This window comes from Peromyscus eremicus, chromosome 17, assembly GCF_949786415.1.
Source record: "Peromyscus eremicus chromosome 17, PerEre_H2_v1, whole genome shotgun sequence".
Lineage (NCBI taxonomy): Eukaryota > Metazoa > Chordata > Mammalia > Rodentia > Cricetidae > Peromyscus > Peromyscus eremicus.
This window is the reverse complement of record NC_081433.1, coordinates 18,191,054-18,204,966: the sequence shown is the minus strand read 5'-3', so window position 1 is coordinate 18,204,966 and position 13,913 is coordinate 18,191,054. Positions and strand designations below refer to the sequence as shown.

Sequence of the window (13,913 nt, the reverse complement as noted above, 5' to 3'; positions counted from 1 at the left end):
ACCAGTCCCTGGTGCATGAGCCGGCTTTTTGGAGCCTAGTGCCTATGGTGGGACACTTTGCGTAGCCTTGGTGCAGGGAGGAGGAAATTGGACCTGCTTCAACTGAATCTACCAGGCTCTGCTGACTCCCCATGGGAGACCTTGCCTTGGAGGAGGTGGGAATGGGGGGTAGGTTGAGGGGGAAGACTGGGGGGCGGGAGGAGGGAGGAGGGAGAAGAGGCGAATCTGTGGTTGGTATGTAAAATGAATAGAAAATCTCTTAATTAAAATAAAAAGAAGGGGTCATTTGACCCCCAAAGGGGTCATGACCCACAGGCTGAGAACCACTGCTGTAGACTTTTGCTTTGAAGTGAATTATTTAGGTTTGTCACTTAGATACCAGGAAGCCATTTTTGATCCAACACCAAACTTTACTATTCACTTGGCCATTGTTCATTATTTTTAGCCTTGGCCTTGCTAGAATTTCCACTATTTTTCTTAATGTTTATCTTATCAAAGGTCAATATACCAATATCTAAGAAGAGAAGTTGATGTGAACCAACAAAGACCATATTTGGCTATGCAGCCTGCTGAGGGAGAAAAGTCATCAGCAGAAATCTTACCCAGCTGCGAACCTTGCAAGCTACAATAATAACTGGCCTAGCAAACTACAGCCATGCATGTAATAGTGGTATGGCTGCTACAGGAGTAACCAACTCTGATTAGATTTAGGGCCTGGGAGTAGAAAGAAACCCGGGCCTGGTACTGTAAAGCCAAACCCATGGCTGGGAAGTTCACAGACACTAGGAGAGAACCTACTAATATTACTTTGATAAATGGACATACTATCAAACCACCTTCTAAATACATTATCTCTAAACCCATAGGTAAGCATAGCTTCTCGTTAGAGAAGCTTCTTTACGTAGTGGACAGCAGTCAAAACAGAGCCAAGCATCTGGTCAAAGTGCAGAGGTTAAGTGTCTGTTAAGTGATCAGCCACAAAGTGGACATCTGTGTCACGCCCCTCCCCTCCAAGGTTCAGAGAACATAGTCAAATTGTGTGGTGGAAAGATCCGCAGAGACAAAGGTTGAGAAGTCCGGGGAGAAAGCGGTGCATTCTGGCCGTGCCAGGCCTGCTGCACCTATCAACCCCCAGTAGCTGTGCTTGCCTGCGTAAGACCTGAACAAGATCAAGCCAGTCAACATCCCCGCACGGACTGGGGACGGTACAGCCACCAGCCGAGGAGTTGTTGACAGTTCACCGCCACTAGTGGAGGAGGAAATGGGCTTTTCTTAGGAGTGTGGTTCCTGGGAGGCTGACCACACTCCAGTAAAGAGTCTCACACCCATGTGTATATGGGCAGCACTAATTGGACTCAGTGAGTTATAAACAATAAAACAAGAGCAAGAGAGAGAGAGAGAGAGGGAGTAATGTCAAGTTGGGTGGGAATCCAGAAGGAGCTAGATGGGGAGAGGAGCAAACATAGGTAAAACAGGTAGTATGTATATACAAAATTCTCCAGGAATAAATAAAAATAAAGGGCGTGGGAAGAGGACATCATATACTGTGCAAATAAATGTTTCTGATTTATATTTATTTATTTATTTATTATGTATACAGCATTCTGTCTGCATGTATGCCTGCAGGTCAGAAGAGGGCGCCAGATCTCATTACAGATGGTTGTGAGCCACCATGTGGTTGCTGGGAACTGAACTCAGGACCTCTGGAAGAGCAGCCAATGCTCTTAACCTCTGAGCCATCTCTCCAGCCCTGATTTAAATATTTTTAAAAATAAAAGACATAAAAGAACACACACTTTTATTATCTACAACTTTTTCCAGACCCCTTAAGTAATAGAATAAAATCTCATAGAGAGTATGATGGAATTTAAGAAGAATGTAAAAGTAGTATAGATCAACACTGAGGTCTACTTGCTGTGAGTCAAGAAGGATTTGGAAGTCAGTGATGTTCTTTTTCTGATCAATGTTTAAAATCGTGGAAGCTGTGTTTTCCTCCAGTCAAAAGACTTGGACTGCTAGCTTCTGACGCAGCAACCCAGCCCACCGTTCTCACTCCCGGCTTACGGAAGGGACAAACAGAGAGAGTTAGATCTTACTGAAACTCGCTTCAGATCCTCGAACTTCAGTGCGGAGCCACATACGAATGTCGTGAAGGACAAATTGCACTTGAGTAAGGTCTCCAGTTCCAAGGACGGAGGCGCCCTAGATGAAAGAGTTGAGTGGCAAAGATAAACCCAGAGCTTGGCTCTGCTTGGTGGTTATCTGACTTGGCACATTTACTAAATCCCTAATTCCATCAGAAGCCATCTGTATTCCATTATATATCCATACAGCTAGAGGACGTTGGCACAACTAACCCAATCTACAAATGGGTCTGTAGATGAGGCCTGAGCAACCCTAGTGCACAAAACCGAAATAGAGAAACCATGAATCAAATAATGCAAACAATTCAATTACTCAGAGGGATACAGCATTTCAGGGCTGGAAAGATGGCACAGTGGTTAAAGGCACTGACTGCTCTTAGGGCAGACCAGATTTCAGTTCCTGTGACCTACATAAGGTGGTTCACAACCACCTGCGAATTCCAGCTCCAGGTGGGCCAATGCCCTCCTCTGGCTTCCACAGGTACCTGCACTCAAACGTACATATCCACCAACATATATACATAATTTAAAATTAAATCTTAAATAGGAAAAGATATAGCATTTGCAGGCATGGTTTAACAAAATGGCTTCTAAATATATGAAGTGAATACAGACAGAACATGAGAATTGATCCTGTTACTGGCGTGAACAATTTCAACACACCTGTAAATGATAATCGGCAAGCATTTTAAACACGGGTTTAGTGTTGTGCGATTTTTTTTTCTTTTTCGAGACAGGGTTTCTCTGTGTAGCTTTACGCCTTTCCTAGAACTCGCTCTGTAGCCCAGGCTGGCCTCGAACTCACAGAGATGCGCCTGGGTCTGCCTCCTGAGTGCTGGGATTAAAGGCGTGCGCCACCTCCGCCCAGTGTTGTGTGGCATTTTCATTGTGTTCTGACAAATAAAGCTTGCTTGGAGTCAGAGGACAGAGCTAGCCACTAGCTGACCATAGAGGTTTGAAGAACTGTAGAGAGAGGAGACAGGAAGTGGTAAGACAAGGCTGAGAGAGGATCTCAGCCTTTTTGGACCGCCACCATGCCTGAATCAAGGCATTAATTTTAAGTCTCTTAGTGGAAAAAAAGGGCCAGGATGAATCTGATTTGACCACAAAACTCAACTACACTCTGAAAGAAGAACTACCTCTAATCCTTCACGAATTATTCAGAAAATAGAAAATTGGCTTCCAAATGTATTTTATGAAGCCAGTGTTAGGCTGACAGCAAAATCACATAAAGACACAACAACAAAACCATCTCCCTGGGGAAAAGAGAAACAGAAATCCTCAACAAAAGACCTGCAGACACATCAAAAAATTTCACTCACCATGATAACCTGACTTCATTGCAGGGATGCAGAAATCGTTCAACATATGCAAATCAATATGCTTGCCTCAGTGCATCAGTGAATTCAACTGCAGAAATCATAGACTTTGACAAAACCCAACATCCTTTCATGATAGACGTCCTGGGGAGATTAGGGTTAGGCCAACGTATCTCAACCTAACAAAAGCTAGACACAACAAACCTACAGCCAACATCATGTTAACACAACAAGCCTACAGCCAACATCATGTTAACACAACAAGCCTACAGCCAACAGCATGTTAACACAACAAGCCTACAGCCAACATCATGTTAACACAACAAACCTACAGCCAACATCATGTTAACACAACAAACCTACAGCCAACATCATGCTAATTACAGAAATGTCCAGAGTATTATCACTAAAATCAGACACCGATGCCCACTCTTTCCACTTCTATCTAAAGTCTTAGCTAGACCAAGAAGACAGAAGAGGAACTAAAAGGGTACAATCAGAAACAAAGTCAAAGAAGCCCAGTTTGTAGATGATATTGCAGTATATGTAAAAGATCCTAAAGACCCCACCAGAAAACCCCCCAAAACTGATCAACTCTTTCAGCAACGTGGCAAGCTTAAAATTTACACACACACACACACACACACACACACACAACAACAACAACAATAAAACCTAGTGGCCTTTCTATGTCAATAACAAATACATTAAACAAGAAATCAAAGAAACAAACCCCATTTTACAATATCCTCCAAAACAAAGAAAGAGGTTGGAATAAACATGACCAAAGACAGGAAAGATTTCCACAGGACAGTTTTAAAACACTGAAGAAGAAACTAAAAGATAGAAAGGTCTCCCATGCTCATGGATTTGAAGAATTAAGATTTCAAAAAGACTATTTTTGGCCAGGCATGGTAGTACACATCTTTAATTCTAGCATTCTGGAGACAGAGGTAGGCAGATCTCTGAGATAAAGGCCAGCCTGGACTACACAGTGAGTTCCAGGACAGCTAGGGCTCCATATAGAGATCTGTCTCAACAATAAATGAATGAATGAATGAATGAATGAATGAGTGACACTGGCTATCCCACCAAACGCAATTTACAGATTCAATATGATCTCCATAAAATTTCAGCACCATTCTCCACAGGGGGGTAGAAGGAATCTTAGATTTCTGATGAAAACAAAAAAGACTCTGGATTGCAAAACAATTCAGAGCAAAAATGATAATGAAGTTTCAATATGTGTGATTTCAAGTTATACTATAGAGATATAGTAATAAAAACACCGACACACAGGTGTGGACTACCTCTCTTTGAGTCATTGATCAAAAGGGTCCAATAGCCTTCCAAAAATAAAGGCCAATGCCGTTGTTCTTGGTTACCCACCAGAACTTGAAGGTAAGACTCTATTGCTGAAGACATCACATACCTGAATCCTGAGACACGGAAAACTCAAGCTGCTCCCGACCTGGAAGCTTCATCCCTACTGCTAGCTTTCATAGTACCAAAGTGTCCAAAAACCGAGGCACTTAAATAATGTAAGTAGAGATGCAGAAAAATATCTGGAAAGATAGACTCCAAAATTTTTGCACTGGTTAGGTCTGGACAGGAAGTTAATTTTCTTTTTCTACACTTCATCTTACCAGAAAGGCTGAGAAGTAATTATTTTTTCTATTTTTGTTTACTATTGTTTCCTAAAATTTCTATAAATGTTACAAGTGTAATTTCCTTCCATTAAAAAATACACACGGGGTTGGGGATTTAGCTCAGTGGTAGAGCACTTGCCTAGCAAGCACAAGGCCCTAGGTTCGGTCCTCAGCTCTGGAAAAAAAAAATACACACATAGCTGGGCAGTCGTGGCACACACCTTTAACCTCAGCACTCGGGAGGCAGAGGCAGGTGGATCTCTGTGAGTTCGAGGCCAGCCTGGTCTACAGAGCGAGTTCCAGGACAGGCTCCAAAGCTGCACAGTGAACCCTGTCTTGAAAAGCAAAAACAAATAACAGCAACAACGACAACAACAAATGTAGACACATTCCAACTATTCATTTAGAACATACTGAGCCACACTGATGCACTTACTCTCCGAGGAACACAATCTCAGTGTTGATTTCTCCCGACCTATGGCGGAGGAAATTCCTCAGAAAGGCAGTCACACTGTCAATCGTGATGTTTCCGCAGACCACGATGAACCTAGGCAACAAGAAAGGGGAAGAGGAGCATCTCAAGAATGGAAGGACCGCTCTCCACGGTATCGGAGGGAATGGACTCCAAGAACCGCGTCCCCCACCCACACACAAATGGTCGAAATCTATAGATGCTCCATGTCCTCATTTAAAATGGCGTAAACGTGCGTGTGACCTACACATGTCCCTGGCCTATGTGAAGTCATCTCTTGTAAAATCTAATGCAATGTAAATGTTATATGAATAGTTGTCACGGTGTGCTGTTCATGGAATAATGAAAAGGAAAGCAATCAATGCAAGTTCAGTACTGATGCAAATTGTTTTTAAATATTGTCTATCTGAGGCTGGTTGGACCCCGAGAATCTGATAGATCTGACTGTATCTTCCTGTCAAGATGATAGAAGGGCAATTAGCTTAAGTTGTTTTCAGTAAGTTTTGTCTATGAATCCTTTAGAATTTAGTAACATAAACACAAAGGAGTTCAAAGCATTGGAAGCCTCCAGTTCTATGGGCTTTTGCCTCATCTCAAAACATGCATGTATGCCAGGCGGTGGTGACGCACACCTTTAATCCCAGCACTTGGGAGGCCGAGCCAGGCAGATCTCTGTGAGTTCAAGGCCAGCCTGGTCTACAGAGCGAGATCCAGGACAGGCACCAAAACAACACAGAGAAACTCTGCCTCGAAAAAAAAAACCCCAAAAAAACCAAAACAAAACAAAAACAAACAACAACAACAAAACAAACCCAAAACAAAAAAACACCGTGCATGTCTCCAAACAGCTGCATTATACAAAGATTTCTGGGAAAGCTACCATTATGGTTATAATTGTCACAATTATCTATCACATAATAGACTTACTATCTCCTATACTTGCAAAACTCTGCTATTCACAAGTGTCATTATTTTGGGGGACTCTCGGTCTGTCTGTCTCTCTCTCCTCTCTCTCTTTTAGGTTGATAGAAGTTGATTAAACACTCTTATGAATAGATCTATCAGCAATTTGTAACAAGTAGTGAACATCCTGTTTATATGGCATTCATTCTAACACGATTCTCTTCAGTGAATGAAAACCTTTGGCAGGGCGTGCCCTTGGGTCTGTAGCTGTGACAGGCAGTATGCGTCCAGAACAATACACGTGGCCAACAGAACACTGTAAACTGTAGGAATTGTATGGAAGAGCTAATTACTTCTTTCCTTTGACTGCTTCATAGGACTTGGTATATTTCCTCCTGTTGGTAAAGAGCTCCACCATTTCCGGGATGCAGTTTGCAAATAGTATCTAAAAAAAAAGGAAAAAGAAAAGTTCCTCAGGGCTCATTACTTTGACAGATATTCCTAAGTTACAAGGCTATCAAGAAAAAGACAAGAACACATGAATGTCTTTCATCTAGCACAGTGGATCTCAACCTTCCTAACGCTGTGACCCTTTAATAGAGTTCATGTTGTAGTGACCCCACCATAAGATTATTTTCCCTGCGACTTCATAACTGTAATTTTTGTCACTGTGATGAATTGTAATGTACACAAATATTTTTGGAGCTAGAGATTTGTCAAAAGGGTCATAACCCACAGGTTGAGAACCACTGATTTAGCAGAAGGCTGTAACAGTGAGCTGCATTTAAAAGAGAGATTATATTTTCCCCAGTTTTTTAAGAGTTAGAATTTTGATTAAAATTAACAAATTGATGTTCAGTTTCAAAATAATAAACACAAATATTAGACAACTTCTCTACAAATTTGTCCCTTGATGGTTTCTAACTTCTTTCTTATTCTGATTTCACACTGTTTGGACTGGTTAAAAAAAAAAACAACAAAAAAAAAAAAAAAAAAAAAAAAACCAAGGGCTGGAGAGATGACTCAGCAGTTAAGAGCAGGGGCTGATCTTCCAAAGGTCCTGAGTTCAATTCCCAGAGCCCACAAACATCTGTAATGAGATCTGGCGCCCTCTTCTGGCTTGCAGGCATACATGCAGGCAGAACATGGTGTACGTAAGTAAATAAATCTAAAAAAACCCCAAAACTTCACATGTGACACTGGAGGGACCAGAGAGGATGACTGAAACGTCCGTCAGAAGGTGACCCTGGTCATGGCAATATAAAAACGGTGGAGTGGAGCACACAGTTATGTTTTTTAAAGAGATCGGAAATAAGAAATGAAGCTTCTTAGCCCCTCACCACTCCCCTGAGCCAAGCATAAATACTAGTTTATCTGGACTTTCCCTGGAACTAATTACTGGGGTAGTAAGTGACTGTCATTTGGGAGAGATGGCACAGAACCAAATCTCACATGATCTTCTTCAGGAGAAGATTTCAGTCTGATGGGGGAAAAAGTGGAGGAAAATGGACTTGCTTGATTCAATGTAGAATCTACCTCCGTTCACCCCGGAAACCAAGGAGCTGCACTCCAGGTTCCAGGGTACATGATTTGGAAAAGGTGGAATCTGTGCATCTTTTCATTTTCACATACACTGAATAAAGCGACATTCACTTTCAAATCTATATTGTTTCCTCACCATTAACTGAATGCTTTATTTGTATACTCAAGAGATAATAACAATACTCCTCACCAAACTTCCAAGGGAGAAGAAAACGATGAAAGTCCGTCCTAGGGAGGTCTTGGCCACCACATCCCCAAAACCAACGGTGGACATTGTTGCCGTTACCAGATAAATGGACTCAAAATAGGACATAGACTGTGAATTTCTACCGTTGAGCCAGGGATCACCAGAATTTTCCACCTGTCCAAAGAGAGATGGCAAAGGAAAGGTCTGTGAATAGAAGAGAAGGGAGGGAGAAGGCAAACACTCCATCAATTTCCCTCGATTCAGGCCAGAGACAAGAGCAAGTGACGGACTGCAGCTGCTGAGAGCCCTCCCAACCGTGAGTGCTGATCAGGAGGCCTTGTTTCCACAGTGAGGATTATCACTGACATCACTAGGGGCATGGGGCATGCACTCAGATCTGGAACACCCTACAGGGCTTGCTGCCTGCTTCCCTTGAGGCCCGGAGCATCCTGGAGCCAGGGGTCTCCGGCAATCACCATTCATTTTCATTTTTGAAGAATATGGGGAAAAGCAATAAGGGAGCTGAGCCTGGGTTTCAGTGAGCTTAAGCACATGGCCTTAACATCTAAGGAAAAGCAAACTTTTCCAGGTTGATTCGAATGAGGTGGTACCAATTGGCTTTTAGTCATGGTGTTTCCTCACAGCAATAGACACCCTAAGGCAAGTTGGTACCAGGATAGTTGAGGTGTTGCTGTGACAGATGTGACCGTGTTGTTTGGGGGAGGATTGTGGAAGGACTTTGGACCTTTGGGCTAGAAAGCCCATTGAGTGTTGAGAGCTCGGTGAGCCGTTCTGTCAGAGCTTAGGAGATAAGAATGTTGAGAGCAGTACAGACAATAGGAGACCTGGCTTATGACTTTTCAGAGGGAAGCAGATTCTACCAGGCCCTTTGTGTGCCGAATCTGTGGTTCTGGTCAGCGGGGGCTGAAGAATCGGCAGTGATGAACAAGAGACCAGGACCACTAAAGTAAAACCTTTGCTATACTGGGACAGTGGATGCTAAGAAGTTAGCTGTGATTAAGAGACCAACATCATTGAGGTGAAATCTTCTGGGAAGTGTTTTTTGAGAGTGAGCACACAGAAACTGTGTTCCAGAGGTGGCCAAGGTTGGACCTCCGACTGGCAGCCGAACTTGGTAGTGTAAGAGTGACCCAGGTGGTACTGGTTTTGAAAGCATGAAGGGGCCGTGGAGAACAGCTTAGGTTTGGCATGATGAAGAGAGCCTAGGAGAAGCTATTGGTCAAAGTGCAGTCCAGTTGCAGAAGACCCAGCGTTTTGGAGATGCTAGGACCGTGGGATGACCACCAAGAACAGCAGCAGCCGTGGAGTGGAGCCTGCCCTAGCTTAGAAGACAGTTGTGTGCGCGGCAGAGGGCAAGTTGGAGAAGCGACCCAAGCCCTTTGGAAGAGTCCAGAAGATGGTGAGTGAATCCCAGATAATTGGATGCTAGCTGTTTATACTGTTGGAGTTTAGTTTTGCTTTGTTCAGATTGTGACTGGGCCCTGGTTCTACCCTCTTGAAGTAAGGAGGTATTTAATTTTTATTTTTATAGGAGCCCACAGCTGAAAGACTTTGAACTTTAAAAAGAGATTTTGGATTTTTAGAGACTGGATATTTTAAGGAGACTTAAGTTTTAATGTGTTTGAACTTGTGAGGACTGTAGTACTTTTAAAGTTATTTATGTTTTGTATTATATCAACATTAACATGCCATCTTGGGGATAAACGAGAAAGGAAAACTTCTAACTGAAGAGTGGTGTGTTTGTGTGTCAAGGTGACAAGGGATCGGTTGTATTGGCTACTTTTATGTCAACCTGACACAAGCTAGAGTTATCTGAGAGAAGGGAACCTCCATTGAGAAAAAGCCTCTGTAAGACTGGGTTGTAGACAAGCCTGTGGGGCGTTTTCTTAACAGTGGGGAAGGGCTCCGCCCATTGTGGGTGGTGCCACCCCTGGGCTGGTGGTCCTGGGTTCTACAAGAAAACAGGCTGAACAACTGTAAGAGCAAGCCAGTCAGCAGCACTCCTCTATGGTCTCTGCATCAGCTCCTGCTCCAGGTTCCTGCCCTGCTTGAGAGTTCCTGTCCTGACTTCCTTCAGTGATGAACATGACATGGAAGTGTAAGCCAAACAAACCCGTTCTAAGACAGTAGGTACACATACCAGCATGCCACCATCATTTCCCTGGTCTTTAAATTCATTAATGACCACATTTTCACCATGACTCTCCATTCCCAACTTCTTAGTTTAATTCACTCCCTCTGTGGTTTGATTTTTTTGTTTGTTTGTTTTTTTGTTTTTTCGAGACAGGGTTTCTCCGTGTAGCTTTGTGCCTTTCCTGGAACTCACTTGATAGCCCAGGCTGGCCTCGAACTCACAGAGATCCACCTGGCTCTGCCTCCCGAGTGCTGGGATTAAAGGCGTGCGCCACCACCGCCCGGCTGGTTTGATTTTTTAATCAGCACACATTTCTGAAAGGGGTGTTGCTTTTCCCCTGCAGACTTACGATGCCAAGACATGTTTACTTTCAGACAGGTCTCATATCATCATCTGACATTGATCAGTGCTACCAAGCAATCTGATGCTGCTTTCTTTTGCTTCCTTCTAACAGTCTTTCCTTCTTCAGCTTGTCCTCTCTTCTTATCCTTGAAGATCAGGGACTGCTCCACACAGCGCAGAGAGGGTAGATCCATCCCTGCATTGACAGAACTGGACCGAGAATCATGTGCCTACCAGGGAAGAAGCAACCATTACTGTCCCTGAATGCTACAAGACACATCATCAGGAATCTTTCCTGTAATGCCACTGAGTTCTCAGGCTCAATGCAACACACAGGCATGCTTTATTTGATCTAATAACTTTATTAACTGAGAGTCATTTCCCCTAGTGCACAGTATGGCTTTTCATCTACAGATGCCAGACTTTCATTTCAAGCATTCCTTTGGGAACACTCGGTATGTGTCTAGTGTGTTAAGTCTCTTTGATGGCTCTGCTTCACTGATTTAAGTTTTTCTCCTCAGGTGGATCTGTCTGTTCTCATGCCAGTGCGTTCTCCACAGTGCTGTCCTCCTGGCTTCTCAATCTGTTCTGTCACTTTTTTTCTTTTGCATCTGGTTCCTTCTTTTTTTGCACATGGCTTCTGTTCCACTGGACAGTTTATTCTTCTGACGTCTTTGAGTCTACTCTTCAATTCTTTCTATTGTTTAGTAATCCGTTAGTCACATGTTTTTCAGTCAAGGTTTTTAGGAAGTGTTTTATTGTTTGATAATTTCATATATATATATATATATATACATGTATATTGGTCATTTTCACCTGCCCCCATTATGCTTTCTCCCACTGAATCCTTTCTTTGTCCAATAAGATCTGCTCCTACTTTTGTGACTTTATGTCGTTGTTAGTGTTGTCTGGGAGGTTTTGGGTCTGACTCTGAGTTCAATTAGGGTTGCTTTCATGAAGGTGAATGAGGAGGTATTTACTGCCATGGGCAAGTTACCCTGGCTATTGCACTGATAGTCAAAATAGTTTATGCCTTTGTATAAAGGATCCTGTTAGATTTTTATAGGCTCATTTGCACTTGTTCAAACAAGGAGGTATTTTTCTTAACTCTTCTATTGTTCCACTTGGCAAATCACATTAAGTAGCTTATAACCATTGTATTCTGTAACTACCTTTTATTATTTTTGTGAAATTTAAGCTTAGGCACTATACAAATTTCTATCTAGTTAATACTCAAATTTGAGGCGGGGTGGTGGTGGTGGGGTGGTGGTGGTGGTGCATGCTTTTAATCCCAGTTCTTGGGAGGCAGAGGTAGGTGGATCTCTGAGTTCAAGGCCAGCCTGGTCTACCGTCTTGAACCCTAAAAAAAATGGAATGGTATCACTGTTTAGCTGAAGGATAGTGTCAGTACAGGATGGCGAGGCAGTGGGTCAATCATAACTTTGATTTGGGGCTGTCATTTCTAACATCCTCTCAACAAAAGCTATTTTCTGTGCTCTTGGATAAAGCTCTTTTAGTTCAGGTGTTTGTTTTTTTTTTTTTTAATTTTTCTTTTGTTGTTGTTTACATTCTCAAAATCAGTGTGGTTCAAAATAGAACCCTCGGGGTTGGGGATTTAGCTCAGTGGTAGAGCACTTGCCTAGCAAGCGCAAGGCCCTGGGTTCGATCCTCAGCTTAAGAAAAAAAAAAAAAAAAAGGAACCCTCTTGTTCCCCAATCCTCTGATGGCTTCTCCTTTTTTTTTGAATGAACCCTTGCTGGAGACGTCCTCATCTCGAGGACCTGCATGTCCAGCATGCTCCCATGCTGAGAGGGCTGAAGCCCAGACTTCAAAGACTCATAGACATGTCCGGTCCAGCAGCACCTACACCCAGGCAGCAGCTATTCTGCTATGACCTCTGGTGACCTTGAGAGAACAGGGTGTCTAGACTCCTGTATGCGCCCAAAGAATCCAGAAATCCACATTTACATGAATGCTCCATAAGAGTTAGCAACTAACCAAAAAGAAAGGAAGGAAGGAAGGAAGGAAGGAAGGAAGGAAGGAAGGAAGGAAGGAAAAAGAAAGAAAAAAAGAAAAACCAAGACAAAAATTAATGAAAGAATTAGTCAAATAAAACATGCCTTTAGGCCCCACTGAGCCTGAGACCTTCTCACTGGAAGCAAAGGTACAGGATGTCTTAGTGGTATCTCCTGTAGAATTCTGGGACAGCAATTGTTGCTTCTGCCCTGGAAAGAATGTAACTCTTGGTCCAATACTATCACTGTGAAGAAAATCTACCCTTTCCGTTCTGACACTTCAAAAAAACCTCCCTCCTGGCTGGACACTGAGGAGCGGTGTGCCTAGTTTCAGATTCCAAGGTTCTGTCAGAGACCGCGCTTTATGTCTGACGCTTTTCTTCTCTTTTTTCAGAGCTGAGGACCGAACCCAGGGCCTTGTGCTTGTTAGGCAAGCGCTCTACCACGGAGCTAAATCCCCAACCTGGACTCTTTTCTTAAGAAGCTATGCTGTGGATCTTTTTATAGTCATTGTTTAGATTAATTTCAAGAGAGAGACTCAAGTCAAAAAGACTTCCGCTGTTTTCTTTTTGTTTTTCAGAAAACATTCTGAAGACTTTTGGCACTGCATTTCAATTTTCCCATCCTCTCATAACTCAACTGTCCTGGAGCACTGAAGCCTGGAACTTTTTCTATTGAGGAAACCTACAGTGTCTCACTCTGCAGGGTAGAAACAAGCCTTTCCCTGTGGGTAGTTCCAGAAGAATGGAAATATCCCTAAAGGGTAGCCATAAAGCTCTCTTGGCAATAGGAACTCAACCCCTCACAGCAACTATCCAGTTTTAATAATACTGGAATTCTTTCATTGTCTTTTTTCCCAATAAAACCTAGATCCTTGTACAGCAAGTGCTCTACTATGGAACTATACCCTAGCCCTAGCTTCATTCTTTCACTTTTATGTATTTATTTAAAAGTTGCCGGGCGGTGGTGGCGGCGCACGCCTTTAATCCCAGCACTCGGGAGGCAGAGCCAGGCGGATCTCTGTGAGTTCGAGGCCAGCCTGGGCTACAGAGCGAGTTCCAGGAAAGGCGCAAACCTACACAGAGAAACCCTGTCTCGAAAAACCAAAAATAAATAAATAAATAAATAAATAAATAAATAAATAAATAAATAAATAAAATTTAAGAACCCCAAACTTCATGAAGA

General features: G+C 42.8%; 1 protein-coding gene across 8 annotated transcripts in view; it reads right to left on the bottom strand.

Annotated features, from left to right (window-relative positions):
- Kcnu1 (potassium calcium-activated channel subfamily U member 1) overlaps window positions 1–13,913 on the bottom strand; it is an 88,041-nt gene that overhangs the window by 47,257 nt on the left and 26,871 nt on the right. For 7 of the 8 annotated variants that reach the window (XM_059244405.1, XM_059244400.1, XM_059244404.1 and 4 more), the window contains 4 exons: window positions 8,220–8,420; window positions 6,841–6,932; window positions 5,549–5,659; window positions 2,097–2,202 (listed from right to left, as the gene is read on the bottom strand). In XM_059244405.1, coding sequence (XP_059100388.1) covers window positions 2,097–2,202; window positions 5,549–5,659; window positions 6,841–6,932; window positions 8,220–8,420 — 510 coding nt within the window. The remainder of the gene's footprint in view (window positions 1–2,096; window positions 2,203–5,548; window positions 5,660–6,840; window positions 6,933–8,219; window positions 8,421–13,913) is intronic. The other variant, XM_059244399.1, reaches the window with a different exon arrangement.